This window comes from Plasmopara halstedii (assembly GCF_900000015.1).
Source record: "Plasmopara halstedii genome assembly, contig: Scaffold_3060, whole genome shotgun sequence".
Classification (NCBI taxonomy): domain Eukaryota; phylum Oomycota; class Peronosporomycetes; order Peronosporales; family Peronosporaceae; genus Plasmopara; species Plasmopara halstedii.
This window is the reverse complement of record NW_020189964.1, coordinates 2277178-2296539: the sequence shown is the minus strand read 5'-3', so window position 1 is coordinate 2296539 and position 19362 is coordinate 2277178. Positions and strand designations below refer to the sequence as shown.

The 19362-nt window shown below is 41.9% G+C and overlaps 7 protein-coding genes across 7 annotated transcripts in view; 4 read left to right on the top strand and 3 right to left on the bottom strand.

Annotated features, from left to right (window-relative positions):
• Positions 1-5580: 5580 nt before the first annotated feature.
• Positions 5581-7255, top strand: PHALS_15202 (hypothetical protein, variant). Its single transcript, XM_036407244.1, has one exon. It carries the CDS (start codon positions 5990-5992, stop codon positions 6206-6208), a length of 219 nt encoding a protein of 72 aa, XP_036263486.1. The 5' UTR covers positions 5581-5989; the 3' UTR covers positions 6209-7255.
• A 1034-nt stretch (positions 7256-8289) lies between these two features.
• On the top strand, positions 8290-8749 carry PHALS_15201 (uncharacterized protein). The gene has a single exon (XM_024720362.2). The coding sequence runs from the start codon at positions 8508-8510 to the stop codon at positions 8730-8732; it is 225 nt and encodes a 74-aa protein (XP_024585568.1). The 5' UTR covers positions 8290-8507; the 3' UTR covers positions 8733-8749.
• A 2-nt stretch (positions 8750-8751) lies between these two features.
• Positions 8752-10929, bottom strand: PHALS_06974 (Aspartyl protease; the record flags this gene model as incomplete). Its single annotated transcript, XM_024720361.1, has 5 exons — positions 8752-9332; positions 9391-9474; positions 9531-10266; positions 10333-10558; positions 10634-10929. The coding sequence occupies 5 exons, from the start codon at positions 10927-10929 to the stop codon at positions 8752-8754; spliced, it is 1923 nt and encodes a 640-aa protein (XP_024585567.1).
• Positions 10930-11046: 117 nt separating this feature from the next.
• Positions 11047-13327, bottom strand: PHALS_06973 (Aspartyl protease; the record flags this gene model as incomplete). Its single annotated transcript, XM_024720360.1, has 4 exons — positions 11047-11193; positions 11266-12397; positions 12462-13058; positions 13134-13327. 4 exons carry the CDS (start codon positions 13325-13327, stop codon positions 11047-11049), a joined length of 2070 nt encoding a protein of 689 aa, XP_024585566.1.
• Positions 13328-13518: 191 nt separating this feature from the next.
• PHALS_06972 (Predicted E3 ubiquitin ligase) lies at positions 13519-15729 on the bottom strand (the record flags this gene model as incomplete). Its single annotated transcript, XM_024720359.1, has 2 exons — positions 13519-15497; positions 15600-15729. The coding sequence occupies 2 exons, from the start codon at positions 15727-15729 to the stop codon at positions 13519-13521; spliced, it is 2109 nt and encodes a 702-aa protein (XP_024585565.1).
• A 523-nt stretch (positions 15730-16252) lies between these two features.
• On the top strand, positions 16253-17995 carry PHALS_06971 (ctp synthase; the record flags this gene model as incomplete). The annotated part of the gene is made up of 1 exon (XM_024720358.1): positions 16253-17995. One exon carries the CDS (start codon positions 16253-16255, stop codon positions 17993-17995), a length of 1743 nt encoding a protein of 580 aa, XP_024585564.1.
• A 329-nt stretch (positions 17996-18324) lies between these two features.
• The window catches only part of PHALS_06970 (Ankyrin), a gene marked incomplete at both ends in the record, with an annotated part of 1062 nt that continues 24 nt past the window's right edge, over positions 18325-19362 (top strand). The window contains one exon of the mRNA XM_024720356.1: positions 18325-19362. This exon is cut by the window's right edge and continues 24 nt beyond it. Coding sequence (XP_024585563.1) covers positions 18325-19362 — 1038 coding nt within the window.

Sequence of the window (19362 nt, the reverse complement as noted above, 5' to 3'; positions counted from 1 at the left end):
AGCAATTAGTTCAAATGACCGCTGACCCTACCAGACACATACACCAGACATAATAACTGTCAATTGTACTCACGTGAGCAAAAGGGATTGCAATGCCGGTCATATAAAACTTTCTCCCAAAAATGTAGCTGTATTCAACTTTTTTGATGATCTATCTGGAAAAAAGCGTTTAAACGGCACGAACAGCTTGTAATTAGGCCATGCTTACAGAACAAAAGTCAAAAAGAAAGCAAGAAGCCCAGTGATCGCTAATTTTATGCTCTAGGTTGAGAGTAATCGGGAAACCAAAATTCTCTACCATGACTAGGTGTCTAGCTAGCTCTGCTATTTCTCGAGTAGATAGATAATTTTATGATCGTTTCATTTCAGATTATCATATTGCATAGTAAAACTGTATGTGGTGCTAGCAGTCACGTAGTCGTAAGCTTCAATAATAATAGTATATAATACCAGAAGATTGTGCATTATTGTATTATATCAAATGTGTATGTACGCTGTAGACACACAAGATTACAGTACAGGTGCCGTTGCAGAGTACAGACAAGTTAAACCATTGTCCAACAACTAAATACTGTTTTAGATTTGGGTGGCTCAACATTGTAAAGAAGGAGCTCGTGAGCTTCTCAACTCACTATATGTGGTACATAAAGTTGTAGTAAATATGTTCATATTAAATACAGCACAAATTACTTGGTGCAACGCAAAAAAATGAAATTGAACCAGATTCTAAACATACCCCACTCAGGAAATTGAATAGCCAATTTACTGCGCAGGCTCTCGATTTTGCTTCCAAATGAAGTAATCAAAGCCATCTTCTGCGTGTTCGTTCAAGCAGTTTTTGGTGTAAGCCACTTTAGTGAGAGGTGCAAGGCAACCTCCTGAAGTTGGTAGCACTGATTGTCAATTCAAGAACCGAGTCTGAATAAGACTGTTCTAAATGATGTTTGATCGCGAGGGTGTTAAATTGTTTAGCCATCGTTCCTTGACAATAAGACACACTTACTCAGATTTGCTTCTATCATTAGCTTATTCCTGAGGAAAAGTGAAGTTAGCGATCTAGTGGCCGGAAGTGGTTTTTGCTCGCCTCGGAAATTTCGCAAGCTAAATTGCTTGGTGACCCCCTTCCAAAACGCCTTATAAAGACATCACTTGGGATAACATTAGCCTCAACCATGAGGCCGCGTTGCTGAGCTTCAAGCCTTTCGCGGGGTAGGGGTGGAAAATCTCTACGTTTCTGTATTAATGAACTATGCTTCAACGGCGCATGAGACAGTCGCATTTGCGGGCGATGGTGTGGAAGCTCAAAAAGTAAAGGAACACGCACCGCTTTTTTATGGACCTTTGGTGAGTCATGATTTAACTCAAGAGCTTCTCATAAAATCTTCATCACTTCGGCAAATACCGCCTGGTATTCTGTTGATCATTCCTGCTCAACGTTTTCCCTGAAATAAATCGTTTGGGGTTGTATCAACGCTGCATAATTGTGCATGTATTCAAACAGTGGGCCCAACTATTGTTATTACACATTGTTTGGCACGGGCCAGTCATTGATAGCTTCGACTTTCTTCGGATCTAAACGAACGCCATTTTTGCCCACAAAGCAACCGAGAACGGAGATCTCAAGTGCATAGAAAATAAACTTTTGAGGTTAGAATAGAAATTGTTCTCTTTCATATTTTGGAAGACTTGACGATGATGATCAAGATGAACATTGACATCAGACTTCTCATCCGTTTTCTTACTATGAACGAATACATCGTCATAGTAACTCGGTGCAAACTTTCTCATTGGACGAACAAGATTCGTGACCATTATGTTGAAAATCGCGGGGGGCGTTCTTCAAACCTTATGACATCACTAACCTTTCCCACATACCATTGGGGGTACTGACTGCAGTTAGTGGCTCAATATTTTCAGACATTCGTATCAGATAACAACCATCTATCAAATCGATCGCACTGAAAACAGTACTGCCGGCCATTCCATCAAGGACCATATCCTTTCGTGATACCGCTAACTCGGCAGGTATTGTCACATCGATCAATTTTTCAAAAGCGTGAACAATGCGCTAGCCACCTGTGGATTTCTGCACAAAAATGGGTAGACTACGATGTATAGACTTGCTCTCACGCACATAACCGGCTTTCTGTCGCTGCGCAAAGAACTCGTTGATTGCAATGACTTGTTCATTTGATAATAACCACTACCGTGTGATACAATACTTCGTACCAAGAAGTATGTCAATTTAATGACAAACCATGGCAATTCGTTTGTCTGGCAAGATATCAGCATGTTTCTTGACAAGTCCATATACAGGCTTTGTCCTAAGAGCGTCCCACGACTGCTCATCAAACTTTTCCGTTTAATTTTAAATGCTTCCGCAGTACTGATGTCATCGTCGATACCTTCTTCGACGATCACACATATTTGCGAAATTCTGTCTACTGCCAGGCTACGCTTTAGCGTCTTCTTACTCATCAGCGGCAAGGAATACAATTCTTTAAGTGAATTTGGAGAATTTCCTACCGTCATGTGACGTATAGCATCAATGTTCCCTTCTTCGTTGTATGCCACAATGCTCGCTTGAATTGTCAAGGTACACTTCTTTTGTTAATTCATTTGTACCTAGATCAGGAGCACGCATAATACTTGACGGAGAACTCTTCATGGTGGCCTCGATCATGACTTCCATTTCGATGGAAAAGAAGACAGTCTTATCTGGCGCCTGACTGATCCGCTTCCAGTTGGTGTCGGTTTTTTTGTCTTCTTTGGCTTGTCCTGTGAACATGGAAATCATCGCATACCATAAAATTACTTGGGACATGTGTGACTTATTCAGCAGCAGATGCATACGCCTATACCGTTTCGTTCGTCGTCATGCCGCTCGATTCAGCGCTGCACGTTGTGTTGACGACGATCTTCATATTCATCCAGTCAATGCTAAGCTAATAACGCTTCAACCATGGCACACCAAGGATGGTAATTACTTATCACTCTATCACTGAGGTTGATTGGGATCAACTCGTCTTTGTCTCGGAAATCCTCAAACGTCATTGCCAAGCGAATGACTTGCTTTGACATCTTTAGTGTAGATTCATTCGCTTAACGAATGATCATTTCTTCTTTCACAGTGGGTAGGCTAACACTCGTAACTTGCGCTCGATCCAAGTTTTTATGGCGCATCAGTGTCACTCACAGTTCGTAGAAGTTTCTTTGAACCATCTCCAAAGACAGCCAAAGTCGCACTTTGTCTGACACTTCCATCACCCATAGTGAAACCTGCATGTGCATTATGCATGCTGGGGTCAGTGCTGTGTTTCCACAGCATCTACAGTACTATTTTCGGGTCATGAAGGGAGCCCCACCCCTACCAATCGTTCCTGTTTTATTAACCTTGTGTTGTCGACCTTTACAGCATCCGTGGTTATCCGAACGAGCACCCTGTGTCTAATGTCGATTGGAAATTCTGCAGTTCTGAGCAATACGATCCGTCTTCCCGCAACGGAATCTATCGTTGCGAGGACGCTCATTTCCAGGGGTGGAAATGTACGAAATGTCTATTGGCACTGTACCATCGTCGACAGACCGTTTGCCTTGGTACGAAGCCATTGAACTTGACTTGCTTGATGCTGAATTCTTCTTGTATCGTACGATTGATACATAGTTAAGCTTCTTGGGATCTAATGGAGAGTTGATTCCGAATTAGACCTCATTTAGATTCACCGTGAACGTTTGGCTCGTCGACAATGCTCGATACCAAGTACCGAGCACGAGTGTAGGCCGTAACGACCTTGACGAAGCTTCAAAAACTCGACACGGGCACGAAACTCACTCTGCTGTGGTATAAACGCCTACTTTCACTGTATGTAGCTGGAAAAGTAGTTTAGATCGGCTAACGCTTACCATCCGCCCAGAGTTTTGCACGACTCACAAAGTTGGACATCGCGAACCACACTCGCTGTAAGGGGTCTCGCAGTTGTATTGTACTGATTGCTGCATCCGACTCGTAGGAGAGGCTCGTTCTCCCGATCACGGTTCAGAGATACGTTCAGTTTCAGAGGCATCGTTCAGCACAAAGAAATAGGGGTTGTGACCTGCTTTCATAATTCTATTATCTCATGATATATGTACTGACGGCCGCGTTCTTTCTGTCATTTGCAGTATACTGACTACAGCAGCTTTTCCGGTGACTTCTCGCATCCGCTAGAGTGCCATCCAATCAAGTAAAGACAAATGAGGTAACAACTACTTTGTTAACACCTTGGTTTGCGGTACTGATGGACAGAGTGGTACCCCAACTCACTCTGACAAAGACAGGAGTATTGCTTGGACCGTAATGCGCAACGTGCTCAACAACCGCACCATCAAACCAAAATCGAGTGTCGCTGAAAAGACCGCTCGACTTGCTTCTGGGTATAAGAAAGCGCTTTCAAAAAACAGTTCCTCTAAAACAACACACAAGCTTGTGTGACGAAGAAGCGAATTTCGACGTGGAAGGAGAAGGACAGTTCCGACTTGGAAGGAAAATGAACGACTTAACATCTTAAATATAAATTTACAACTCAAATACAATGAACTATGGTTCTTAGTTGCGCAAAAGGCCCCAAAGACACCTAGATGTTCTAGTAAAAAAACTTAGGCTCTCAATTTATAAATTAGGGGTTTACTGAGGTTGAGTCTCCGCTTCAACTTATACAAGATATGAGGTGTACGGATCTTGAACTTTAACTTTCGTGAAAAGTATCCAGTTGAATAGACTGGCATACGCCACTCCCTTTCGTGAAAATTATCTACTAGAATGGGCCACCCATTTTAAGAGACAAAGACACATCGATCTCGATACCAGTACATATCCCCAAGTAGGAACAAACATTCTGCATCACACAGAATGATTACGACTTCATATAAGGTGCCACATATGCATTTGGGAACATCATACTGTAATCTTCATTTTTGAAAATCAACATTGCATACAGAAAATACATAGATAGATGTACCTTCATGTAATGGCGAAGAGCAGCCCATTCCAGATCTCCGAGGCGAGCAATAACCGCTTCCGACCACTCGATCTCTCACTTCGCCCTCCGCTCGGGATAAACTAATGCCAGGACCAGAATCTGAGTAATTGCGTCGTATTTTTCAAGGAACGATGGTTAAACAATAAAACCAACTCGCGATCAAACATCATCTAGAACAGTCTTAATAAGACTGTTCTAGATGATGTTTGGATACTGGGGTATAATTATTGAAGCTTACGACTAGTGTGACTGCCAGCGCCTAATACAGCTTTACTATGCAAGATCATAATCAGAAATGAAAAATTACAATGCAAGATAATAATCTGAAATGAAACGTTCCTCAAATTATCTATCTACTCGAGGAATAGCAGAGCTAACAAGACACCTAGTCATGGAGGTTTCCCGATTATCGCAACCTAGAGCATAAAATTAGCGATCACTGAACTTCTTGCTTTCTTTTTGACTTTTTTTCTGTATGGTCTAATTACAAGCTGTTTGTAGATTAAACTACAACTTAAACACTTTTTTCAGATAGATCATCAAAAAAATGACATTTTTGAGAGAAAGTTTTATATGACCGGCATTACAATTCCTTTTGCTCACGTGAGTACAACTGACAGTTATTTATGTCTGGTGTATATGTCTGGTAGGGTCGGTGGTCATTTAAACTAGTTGCCTGGCGAGCATGCGCGGCCACAATGTACTTTTTCATGGTCGACAGAATCGCTGTCCAATGCGATCAAATCCCCGAAAGGTGGTAACGATCGGCAATGCAAACACGGGTGAAAACTCATATGCCCACCACTCCAATTTCGAGGTAAAAAATGCTGTTGTCAACTTGCATTTGTTACTGTCTTCACGGTTTAAAATTACAGTTAGGTCTTTCCGTTATTGATCGTTTGACATTTTCGACACTTAGCTCTATCCGTAACGAAACCCTTCGAGACCTTTGAAGCTTTTATGACCCAAAGATGCTTTACTCGATGCCTGAATATCGAGCCGACATTTTGGGCCGCGCTCTAAATGAGGTGCCTATTACGGACTTTCTCGGCTCGATACTTGACGTGCACCGTCACTTTGAAGTGGAAGTCTATTCAAGTACTATGAACGTAAAGGCCAGCGTCGCGGTAAAAACCGATGATGCTAATAGTGCGCAAAGTTCTAAGCCGACAAATGCGTCGGATTTTTAATTTAGAAGCGAATATTTCGTTGGCTGTGTATGACGATGAAAGCAGTCTAACGTCTGAATCAGCGTGGAGTGCTACAGCATTCGGAAGTAGTGTGCATGCATTTCTGATTTACTAGCCAAGTTGTCAAAGTAGCCAAGACGAAAACCATGAGACCACGCGAGAATTCGAGACAGACACACAGCGCTCTACTCCAGCTTTTTGCGCTAGTTCCGCAGTCACGATCGTGGCGTCACCGCACAGTTTTCCATTACCTCGTTGTCGCCAAATGCAACTACGGTTGATGCTGTCATACAATGTTTAAGGCTGCGTTCTATGCCCTTTTTGACGGTGGAAGCCGCTTCAGTATTTTTTGAGTGTCTCCCGTCCGCTCGTTCGCTGATTTATCCACAGTGTTAGGTGATCGTGTCTTCAATCTCTTCAACAACGAGTTGAAACGTCTTGTCAAAGTCCGATACCAGGTGTTCGACAATTTATCCAACGCCTTGAGGTAGTCTACGGAATCTACGTGTGCAATCTGTAGTTGCTCTACATTATAATTTAACTTAATCAATTTCTTCAATCTGTCCATTTCGGAGGATTCATGGATAGCCGATTCTGGATGAATCGAAAGACTTCGTTCTTCGTTAGCTGAATGAGTATGGACGCGATTCAAAGGCGTTTTCTCGTTTGAGGAAATAGCCGATGCTGACAAGTGTACCTGCTGTTTATCCACAATTCTATCACGACAAGGCCCTAAATAAGCCATCGTGACATTAGATCGGCAGTTAGTCGCCTGAAAGATGCACGCGTTCTGGTAAGTTTTGTTGTCGAAACCGCACACAGGAGCGTAGTCATCATTGCATAGTGCGTCAGTACACGGTAATGTATTGCGATAAAAACGAGAGCATTTTCGTGGTGATCATCGATCACAGAGGCAGTAGCACAAGATGACGTGACGGTAACAGCAACAAACGGGAAAGTTACAGAAAGCTTCATGCTCAGCTTAGTTGGAGGCAATGGAGTAGGGATAGAAATGATGACCTCAGGCGAAGACCATGTGAATCTGCGACTTTTTGTGCTTCAAGATTCTTTAGAGATTGTGCTGGAAAAACAGTTGATGTCATTCTGGTCTGAATGCTGCCTTTAAAGAGAGCGAGAGAAAGTGAGTAAAAAATCTTCGTTCTGATCCCATACTAGAATATATATCCAGGTTGAATAGAAAAATAACATTGAAATTTTCTTAACTAACAGTACAGTAAGTCAAGAAAATTGATCCTTATTAGTTGAAAAGGTTGACGATAACAAATGACCTTTAGATGGTAAATTCTCTATGCTTTTTGTCTGTTGAAACGAATGATGGTGTTCTTTATTGTAGTCAAGTGTAACTTTCGACTATATGAAGCTCACGTGAAAAAGTAATGCAGATCATTTAAGTTTTTGACGTTGAGGTGTGTACCGAATTAGGCGAAATTTTGACGAATGAAAAAATGCATGAGATGATTGACGCGATGGAGACGGACTGACTAACAAAAAAGAGTTCTGTCGCATTATGAAAAGGGTAGTGGGAATATACTGGACGATCTCAGCGACGAGATTTGAACATATGGATAGTCACATGATTCTGCTGTAAGACACCTCACTGACGTCCTCAACGACTAAATTGTTTAATAATCGTTTTCTGCAGTATAAAATGAAAATTCGATACTGCAAGAATCCGTGACATAGACACATGTCAATTCTAGCTCGCTTTTGTCAGATTGATTTCGCTTTGCATTCCAAATTTCTACATGTGCTAAGCATTGCAATAATACATACGCTGCCAGCCGTCGTCCTTGTCCGGACGTTCCATGGCTATCCTTTTTTTAAATTTCAAATGAATTTGCTAATAGTGTTTTGATACAGCGGATATGCTGACCACTGCAGTTGCAATAGCGACGTTTTGCTGCGTTGTCGAGTAAATCACTTATTTGCTTGTAGATCAATCTAGCACATACTTAATAAATTGGATCCATTGCTTGAGTAGAGCATAGTATTTAAGATCGTGGGATGCTATCTTACTGTCAATATCCCGTTTTTGGGCTGGCTTTCTACCAGTTTCAGCCCAAGTAAAAACTGCCTTTACGATCCAAGACTTTCGTACTTGAACCAACGAGAAGACGACCTCTGCATTATAGACACTCCGATCTATCTGCAAGGTATTCTTGGCATCTTTTCGTTAGCAAGTTTGAAACGGTCGAACTGCACATATCTGATTAGCTGCCAATTTTCTTTAAATAAGCCAGGAAGCAGCGAGTGAAGTTGTTGATGACATTATTTCTTCATGCGTCTGTGTATCAGTAATCCATTCAAATATCTTGTGCACGACATGAGTAGCACGATAAGGTGCAAAAACCGCTCAAGACGGCACATTGCGGTTGAAAACAGAGCCGATGGGCCGACAATCCAACACAAGCGACTAAGCAAAGAAACATTTGAGCAAACGTGCACCTCTCCTGAAAAACTAATGGAATCTTATCGTAAAATTTGGATTGAAACAAAAATTTAGGTTTCGAAAGACCAAAAACTTAAGTCAGGTTGAGTGTTTCTTGGCACTTTAAAGTACCAATATCCTTTTGTCCTTCTAAATACTCGCATGTATCTTTAGATTCGAGAAAGTCAATTGTAAATGTTGTCGGGATTGCTTTCCTAGATGCTCGAGACCGAGGAGATAGCGGATGTTCGAGTGGCAAGAGACTTTTTGTGTCGTCATCATCCAATTGCGTCTCTACATGCGATCGCAATGTCGTTGTCGCATTTGGAATACGAGACCACGATCGCGTACGCCATTTTGTCCAGACGAGTACAGCAAGCGCCATTCCGACCAACGAAATCACTAGAATTTCAACTAGAAACGCTCCAACTTTGAGGCTAGTTGTAGAGCCATGGGTTGAGGCAGCAGTGCCATTAGAAACATCAATATCGTCCAGCGCATTGATTGATATGGTCGAATTTACATCGTTTATAGTGTCATCGCTTGAACCTGTGGATGAAATTTCATCGAAAGAAGGTTGTTGAGAAACATTCAATCCAGTTGGCACGACACTTTGATTTGTCGTGTTTAAAACTAATGGTATCGTTGTAGAGCTCAAGTTTGCAGAGATTTTACCTGAGTATCACAAATGTCAAAGTCTTACAACGATCGATAAACTCGAAAACAAACTCACCGCAATTCGATTCAGCAAATCCAATTCGCTTCTTGTCCGTGTCAAAAATGACATCAAAACCAACCATTACGCTTGCACCTATCACTGTCAATAAATATCAACAAGCTGTAATCAATAAGACAATTAAATTGTCATCTCACCTCCCCCACTACGTTCTGAAAAGTGAATATTGCCATAATAACTTCCTTTTTTATTAGAAGGAGTAAGATATCTTGCAGCAGGAACATCCAGTTGGACGTCATCCGTTCCATCTCCTTGCATTCCAGACAATATGATTGATATCACTGGAAGTGCTGCGAGTTCATCAAGACTGAGTTTCATGTCTTTGTTACTATATTCACGTCCTGCTATAATTTCAAATGCTTTGATAAATCTCCGATTTCCATTTGCATCAAAAAACGTATCGGTTGTACCGCTATCAACAATCACTCCACTTCCCGAATTGAGCGTGGCAGTATCAATACCAATTGATCTACCGTCTATTCGAATATCTTTGACATAAACTGGATAATAATATGATTTGTCGTGAAGCAATGGAGTATAACCCACATCAGAGATATGATGACTATAATCCACACCTCCAAACACAAGTTCACCACCATCTAAAGTAAAACAAAGTGTAAAGAGATTACGAGAGACACGTCCTGCTTTGACCATATAAGTCAAAATGCTTGAAGGATGGCGTCCTAATCCCATGATCCCATTCTCCTTTTGAGTAATGAAAAGTCCCGTCTCTTTCGTTTGACAACCCAAAGGATACAAAAATCCAAAAGTTTTCAAAAGTCCTTCCATTGCATCATTTGAGCTCGAGTATCCACCTACCCACACAAGTTCCTCAACCATTTCCGCTTGCCACATACTTCCTTCTACATAACTCTATTCAGAACTTGTTCAGATCAATCATATGAACTTAAAAACGTTAAAAAATCTGACAAGAAATACCTGAGAAATAATACACCGATCATTCTCACACGATCGACATGTTTGATATTCATGACATTTGATATATTTTGCAGTAGTTGATCTCGATACATTAAATAACCCATCTGTATGGGTTCCACATTCATGACACGAACTACATGGTAAAGCTGTATAGTGACTTCCAGTATCAAGAATCACAGACGCTCGTTGTGGTGGAATTCCAAGATAAATTTCAGCATAATGTGTACTACAGCACAAGAGATACATGCTCAAGGTTATAAAACCCTGTAAAGTCCAGTTGTATTCATCCTACATCACGCACCCGAGACCTACACCCAATTGTGACTCACTTAAAGCTAATAATCCAAGTGGAATATTTTCATTTCCACTTGTAGCTTCTGTTTCTGCGCGTCTATGAGCTCGAACTTGTTGATGTGCCAATCGAACCGAGTGAGTTCTTGTTGTCTTCTCTTGCTGCTGAAAAAATGGAATTTTTACCATTAGATCGCCGCCATTTACAAAAGCAAATCGTTCTCGACATATTCCTGCAGTTAAAAGTGTCAAAAGCGCTTTCCACTTTACGTTAGACGCTACGCATTGAGACGTTCGCAACGTCATAATTCCGTCTTTTTTTCGACTTGTCAGGAATAGTAAAATTCAAAACGGTTTATATAAACTTTAACGGTTCCAGAAAAAAATGGATTTTTATTGTCGAAATCAAGTGTTTAATTAAATCTAAAGTCGATCTAACGTCGACTGTTCCGTCTTGGACTCTTCGTGTAAAACATTTCGATCAAACACTTCGTCTTCGTCATCGTTGCTACTGCTGTCGCTATGATCCTTTTCTTCCTGTTGTAATCGTTGATGTTTGTGAAAATTTGTCTGTTTTTCGTTTCGAACAAGTCCAAACTCTTCCTCATCATCATCATCTTCATCCGCTTCATCACCTTTGACACGACTCCAAAGTTGCTCTTTGCCATCCTTTTGTCTTCGTCGACTTACTGAAATAAACATCATTACGAGAAATCCAACGACCAAAACAGCGCCGACAATCGTAAGCACTAATGGATGAGTACCAGACGATTTGGTATTTGCTGTGTGGTCTATAGCAGACGAAGATGACGCCTCAGAATCTTCTGGTCTATCATTTGATAACGGTTGAATGGTTTGATTTATGTCAGAGGTGGTGACCGTATCAGCTTCCGAATCTAAAGATGAAGGTTGAATGGTTTGATGCATGTCGGAGGTGGTGACCGTATCAGCTTCCGAATCTAAAGATGACGTTTCAAACGCTTCTGAATCGGAAGACGACGAATCATAGGCTTCAGACTCCATAGATGACGAATCGCTTGTTGATTCCGTGATTGCGGCCGTTTCTTTTGTATTTGATTGCACTGTTACATTCAAGTCAACACTTGGCTCGACTGTACCTGGAGGCTCAATTTTTAAAGATGTCGAAGCTGACTGAGGTGTCGACACGTTTAAAACTGCTGATGGTTTTGTTTCGCTAGAAGGTGTAGGACTATGAGAAGACACGTTTGTCTGATTCACTGCCGTCGGTCGATTCATTGCATTTACATTAATACTCTTGTGAATTAATGGAGGTGTTGTACTATTCACTCCATCAAATGCACAATCAGCATCAACAAAACCCACGCGCTGATTTCCAAGATCAAAAATGACGTCTCGACCCATCATAAGATTAGCACCAATGACCCCACCTGAGTTTTCGGAAAGATATAAATTTCCACAATACGCACCATTAGTGGCAAAAAGATATTGTTCAGGTGGTACATTAAGAATCACGTCCGTCTTGTCATCACCATACGCTTCCATTACCAATTGAATCGTTGGTAGAGAAGCTAAGTCAGTGATGGTAAAACTCTTACATTTGTCACCCGATTGATACTCACGACCGGAAACTTCTTGAAATACTTTAAGAAATTCATTCTTTAATGTCAGTGGAAGATACGAGTCTGTTGTGCCACTGTCGATAATGTAGTGACCACGTGTATACGCTTCTTCTTTCGCTTGAATCGAGACATTATTAATACGAATATCTTTCATATTGACATTATAGAAATGGCTACACATTAAGTGTCAATGTTAGACTCAGATTCAGATGTGTATAGAAATCCACTTTTACTTACGTAGTTGACCGATCAGCCAGCAACTTAACATAGTCAATAGAACCACGATGTGCTGATTTAAATGGCTCCCCAATGGCCATGGAACCACCATTTTCGGTAAAACATAGTGAAAATAGGTTATTTGGAATTTTATTCTCCCGGTGTAATTTCGCCACAATATGGTTGTCGGCATTTGAGAGACCCATAATTCCATCTGCAACTTGAGTGACAAACAATCCTGTTTCGGCATTTTGGCACCCAAATTGAAAATGTGTTCCATAATGATTGCGCATCGAAACATCATGGAAACTCGAATCGCCACCTAGATACACAATATCCTCAACCACCGTAGCTTTCCATGTACTTCCTTCTAAATACGATTGCGAAAATTTGCATGTATCCGACTGTAACTTGCATTCACTACATCGAAAGATGGTTTCGTGTTCACAAGTCACGTGGACTAGTGTGGATGAATTCACAGTATCAAATGGCTGGTCTGTATGGTTACCACATCCATCACAGCCCGAGCACGGGAATGCCATCAATGCACTTCCAGTATCAACAATAACAGACGCCCTTTGAGGTGGAGTACCAGCGTATACCCACGTATAATGTGTCCTGTAGCAATAATATTGAGATTATTAGTCAATATGACGCAAAAGATGGCAACAATAAGGTAAAATCATTGCATACCCCAGTCCAAGGTGTAGTGGCACCACTTCTGGTGCTTCCTCCTCAATGTTAAGGCGTCTCAAGTACCGCTCTGAATGATGGTCATGTCTCGGTATCCGGTGCAGTTGCATTACCATACCAGACATGGGCTCTAGTGTTAAACTCATTAAAACGACCGCTCCAAAAGCTGGCACTCCGTCAAGCAGGCGCTTCATTAAGCGTTAAGAGAAGAAGAGAATGTTGTGACGTCCTGAAACTTTGTCGAGGTAAGTGGTGTGAGGTAGAGAGGACGGAAGCGGATGAGAGCGTCTGTGGCACGTGGCACTTATGTGAAACGTCCTCAAGTACCCAGAAAAAGACCCAAATGAAAACCAAATGGGTAGAGCAACTATTTTAAGTTTGTGTGCTAATTTGGTAGCCCCATTTCTTGGCGAAGGAGCGTCGACCATACACTAGTGCGACGTTGGCGTGTTTCATTATCCGGCGTCTTTTTCATGCTCGAATGGACTGAAAATGCTCGAAATGTCGAAGTCATATCCGCAACTCGAGGCTTGAGTGGAGACGAAATGGGACTACAAGGTGACAGAGCAGACTTTCTAGCGCTAGTTTGAACCAAGATACTTTGGCGGATCTCATCCAGAACTTGCTGACACTTTGGAGACACGACTCGTCGTGATCGATGAGCATAAAGTTTGTGTGGCAGTGTGGGCTTCATATTAAGCAATTGGGTGCGAACATTATCACCTGAACGTCGATGCTGAGCGAGAATGGCAGCAGCTTTAATTTCTGGTTGACTATTTGTGTCACTATTGCAATTTTGGTTGCTGGTATTTGCTGAAGTATTTTGGAAAATTGGATCCTTTTCATCTATTGACATTAAATGTTCGGGTACTTGATCTGCCACAATAATGTGCAAGTTTCCTGCAAGGTGCAAATTAGCTTGCACTTGATCTGCATGATTATTGTGTGCAACATTGGGACATTCGCGTTGTTGCGCTCGCAACTTTTTGTGTTCATTCCACGCAGAGAGAAACTCGACGGCTGACAAAATTGTGCGATGGTCCTGAAGACTTTCCTCGACCCAATCAATTTGCTGTGATTGACGTTCCAGCTCGAGCATTTCACCTGACAAGATACGCATCTTTGTGGCACTTGCCTCGTTCAATTCCTGCAACACTCGTGCACATAGTTCATTGATAGCATTTGCAACTTGCGTTTTGTTGCTTTGGACACTTTGCTGAATGCCACTCAGAAGTTGCAGCTTTTTTCCAATTGCCGATTTGCGTGACATTATCAACGGATCAGGACGCAACGACTCGCGAATGCAACTTTCGTATGCATCGGCAACAGTTAGTAATCGGTGGGACCCTTTTTCACCAATCGAATGATCTCCAATCATTTTGCAACTAACACACACTGCCACTTGACAAACTGGACAAAAGAATTCGACTAATTTGTTGCTATGACTTCGACAAGTTGGGTGTTGCACATCCTGTGCCAATACATTGCTATCCATTTGCTTAGCAATAATTGCATTTATGATCTCTTCCGTTTCCTTCAAATCGGCAATATTGTCGAGACAATATTCCATTGATGGATTGGAACTACGACGTCGGTCACGTCTGATATTTTCGCTTCCAAGATTTCTGGCTTGACTTTTCACTGGCGTGCGTTTGTGCCGGCGTACTAATTTGTTGGCCGAGTGTACCTCGTGGTCACATTGTGCACAAATTTGTGCTTCACAATTTCGGCAAGTGACAACTGCAGGGTGTTGTTCACATAGGGCACAAGATGCAATTGCAATTCCATAATTTGCGGCGGAATAGGTAAAACGAACAAGATATTGGGGCAAAATTTGCATAGTGTTGGTCAAGATGTACTCATGATAGTACCCACGGTGACTGTATTGATCTTGTGTACCACTTGCATCTTGATGCAAATAGTAACTATGATACCCAATTGGAAGTCGAGCTTTTGCTTCTTTTTCATCATTAATTGCAAGTGATCGGCCAACTGCAATTTTGCAAAGCACTAATTGTCGAGTGCTAGAAGGATGATTTTTTGCGTCCCGTGATTGGTCAAGAGGTGCACTGAACTGCAAATTTCCGGTTGTAAACTTCATATTCGTATCCGTTGCGTCGTACGATGTGAATCCATAACTATGAACATCTGCTAAATCTTTTCCAAGATCATTGACGGCCACCCACGAATCAAGTTCTAAAAGCCCCGCAGTATGTTGCTCGTATTGTGCTACAAGTGACGGATTCTGCAAATCCGAAATCACTACATTTTCATGGACACGATATCCAGGTAATGAACATTGTAATAAATATTTGACACGTTCAAACTCTTTTGATGATTGACTTAAAGGTGCAATACTTGCCACTGCGCCAACAGCACGAATCGTAGACGTTCGAGTGTCTTCTTCTTCGTCTTCTTGTATCATAGCGTCAGTCTCTAGAGCGATATTGCTTTCGTCATCATTACTAAGATTCGATAAACAGTCTTGAGTCGCAATTTGAGCCTTTTCTTGCCCATTTGGAGCATGAGATGATAGAAACAATCGCAGTCGGGCCAGTGAGGCACTTGCTGTGCTTTCGTCAGCTTCATTTACCATTACAATAATGCAAAGTACGTGCACGATTTCTGCCGTTTCCAACGGGTCGTTTCAAATAGCGTCGTTTCAAGACTCGTCTAGGAATATCTGATCTTTTAGCCAACTACTAGGACATTGATGTGTAGCATTATCAACAACGGATGCATGCATCTATCTTATCTCATTTCTTTTCCAAGGAACTAGCAATTGAGAAGTCCTCAATGACATGATAATCAATAGCCATGCCAGTAGCGAAGTTTTATCTACATTTCAAACTTTAATACATAAGCCTCATTAAAAGATCTTCAATGAATGTAATGAGCTCATTAAATCAATCATTTGAAAGCACCGACTCGATCTTTGCTGCGCGCCAAGGCATCCAACCAATTTTTGACCAGTTTCTATCCATCGGGTCGCGTGACCCATTTTTCATACAATTACTTATAAATTTTGTAACGGGTTGACCCCATCAAACCCGTAGCTATTCGAGTCTGTATATCCCATGTCATTCGGTCATTTGCCGTGTGTAACCTCGTAATCTACAATGAAGTATCTCGCAGTTACAGGTGGTACTGTCAGCGGCCTAGGCAAGGGAATTACAATTAGTAGCATTGGTGTTGTGCTCAAGTCAGTTGGTCTACGTGTAACATCCATCAAGATTGATCCGTACCTGAATTGCGACGCTGGTACTATGTCTCCGTTTGAACACGGAGAAGTCTTTGTCTTGAATGACGGTGGTGAAGGTGATCTCGACCTTGGAAATTACGAACGATTCTTAGGGATTACACTCACGCGAGACCACAATATTACAACGGGTAAAATCTATACACATGTGCTTGAGAAGGAACGTCGTGGAGATTATCTTGGCAAGACGGTACAAGTGGTCCCTCATGTGACAGATGCGATTCAAGACTGGATCGAACGTGTGGCTCCAATTGGTGTTGAAAGTACTAAAAATCGTGACTTTTGTACGTTGAATGACCAAGCAGCAGACGTTTGTCTCATTGAAGTCGGTGGAACTGTTGGTGATATTGAAAGTATGGTCTTTCTCGAAGCATTACGTCAATTTCAATTTCGAATTGGTCCCGAAAACTTTTGTCTTGTCCATGTGTCACTTGTACCAGTGCTTGGTTCAGTAGGAGAACAAAAGACAAAACCGACACAACATGCGATTAAAGAATTACGTAGCGCGGGTTTGACACCAGACGTTATTATTTGTCGAAGCACCACGGAACTCGAATCGGCTACGAAAGCGAAAATTGGCATGTTTTGTCAAGTACCAGCGAATCACGTACTGTCAGTCCATGATGTGAGCAATATTTATCATGTGCCTTTGCTTTTATCGAAACAAGGGGCGGCTAGTATTCTCATGTCGAAGCTTCAGCTCATGAATCGATTTTCGGAACCAGATCTTAAGGCCTGGTCAGCAATGGCTCATCGTGTTGATTCATTCACACAAATTTGTAAAATCGCACTTGTGGGTAAGTATACAGGTTTACAAGATTCGTACTTGAGTGTGATTAAGGCTTTAAAGCATGCGACGATGAAGTGTGATCGGGATCTTGAGATTGTGTGGATTGAAGCCAGTGATTTGGAAGTCGAAATGCGTGAGAAAAATGTTCAAGCGCATCAAGAAGCATGGACGAAGTTGCGAAGTGTGGATGGAATTGTCGTACCTGGTGGATTTGGTGATCGTGGTGTGGATGGCAAGGTATTGACTGCTCAATACGCTCGTGAGAACGGGATTCCGTATCTTGGTGTGTGTCTCGGCATGCAAGTTGCTGTGATTGAGTACGCACGCAATGTTGTTGGCTGGCACGATGCGAACAGCGAAGAATTTGACGCTAATGCTGGCCATAAGGTTGTGATTTTCATGCCAGAAATCAATCCAGACGTCATGGGGGGTACCATGCGCTGTGGAGAACGCGAGACGATTGTACACGAAAGTGAGGACCCGAGAAAACGGTCGCTTGTGTCGTATCTTTATGGTAAGAATAAACCGATTCTTGAACGTCATCGTCATCGGTACGAGGTGAATCCAGAGGTTGTGGCTACTCTTCGAGAACGAGGATTGAACTTCGTGGGTACAGACATTAAGGGTGAGCGTATGCAAGTGATTGAGCTGGATCGTGAGATTCATCCTTTCTACTTTGCTACACAATATCATCCGGAATTCAAGTCCCATCCGAATGATCCGTCTCCACCATTTTACGGATTAATTCTAGCTGCTACTAATAAATTGGACGAGTTTATTAAAGCAGTGGAAGCCAAGGAATGCGAGATGTAAAAAGTACGTTTCGATCGATTGAAAACGTATTGAGGAGGCAGGATGGATGAGATCACGCTTGTAGTGATGAAGATTGGCATTTTGCTGATGGTTTTCCATTTTAGAAGCGACATTTTCTTGAAAGGGATTCGTAACTTACATAGATAGAAATATATTTATATTCAACAACGTAGTACTTTGTTATTTGTGCTGGAACTACTACTTCTTGTATTTAAAAGTACTATTTATCTCTTGAACACTTGAACAGCTCAATTGTTTCGACGAATCAAATTGCTCAGACCGGCAGATGACGTGGTCACGAGGTAAAATATGTGTAGAGTTAAATAATCATGTCTGAGGAGCTGCAGGAGGCAGTTGATGGCCTCTTCCTTGCAGCCGAGTACGGTCGTTCGGACGTAATTAAAGCACTAACAGAGCACGGACATGGTCGTTTATCATTAGCTGATGTCGTGGATCCCGTAACCGGTCGATCTCCACTGCACGTAGCTGTAGCAAGTGGCAAGAAAGATGCACTTCGAGTACTTTTAGCTGCTGGCTTTCCTCCAGAGCATCAGAGCAAGAAGATTGAAGGCAAAGATGAAGATAATCGATCTGCTTATGCTTTGGCACAAAAATTAAAGGCAGAAGATTTACTTGTTGTTTTTCATCAGTTTTTGATTCAACAAGTCGCTGCGAATGATGTTAAGAGCGTCAACCAATTGCTACTTGCCGGTGTTGACATTGGTGTTACAGATGCAGCAACAGGAGGATCATTATTGCATTGGGCAGCGTCATGTCATGCAGTAGATGTCATGAGGTTTCTACTTGAAAGGAAAGATGTGAAGCATAGGAAGCTTATAAATGCTCGTAATGGGGACGGAGCGACTCCTTTACATTTAGCATGTCATGCTAATGACGTGGAATGCACGTCTATGCTATTACTGAGTCATGCAAATGTGTTTTTGAAAGGTGATAAGGGGGTTAGTAAGGATAAAACAGCGCTGGAACTTGCTACAATGCAAGAGGTCAAAGACGTATTCTTGCGAGAATCGGAACAAATGAATGGCTCGAAAAAGACAGAAGTTCTCATGCAAAAAGAGATTCAAGTCAACGAGAAGGCAGAAAATGAAGAAAGGGTGTCGTGCAAAGTCGCGGTTGGAGATACTGAAGAACGAGAGACTTTACTTCGCGATCAGAATAGTAAATTACGATTGCAACTGGAAGAGAAGGATCTTCTCGTCAATCAACTAAAGAAGACAATTGATGCAATGGCACAAGATTTACAAGAAGCTCAGATGCTTGGTGAAGAACGCGTGATGCTTGACTATGTCCGAAAGTTGCGGGATGAAAAGATGGTTGTCCAACGACAATTGGAAGATGCCATGGAT

What these genes read in the sequence shown, in the direction of transcription:
- PHALS_15202 (XM_036407244.1), top strand. Translation starts at nt 5,990, where the DNA reads ATGCTTTACTCGATGCCTGAATATCGAGCCGACATTTTGGGCCGCGCT.
- PHALS_15201 (XM_024720362.2), top strand. Translation starts at nt 8,508, where the DNA reads ATGCGTCTGTGTATCAGTAATCCATTCAAATATCTTGTGCACGACATG.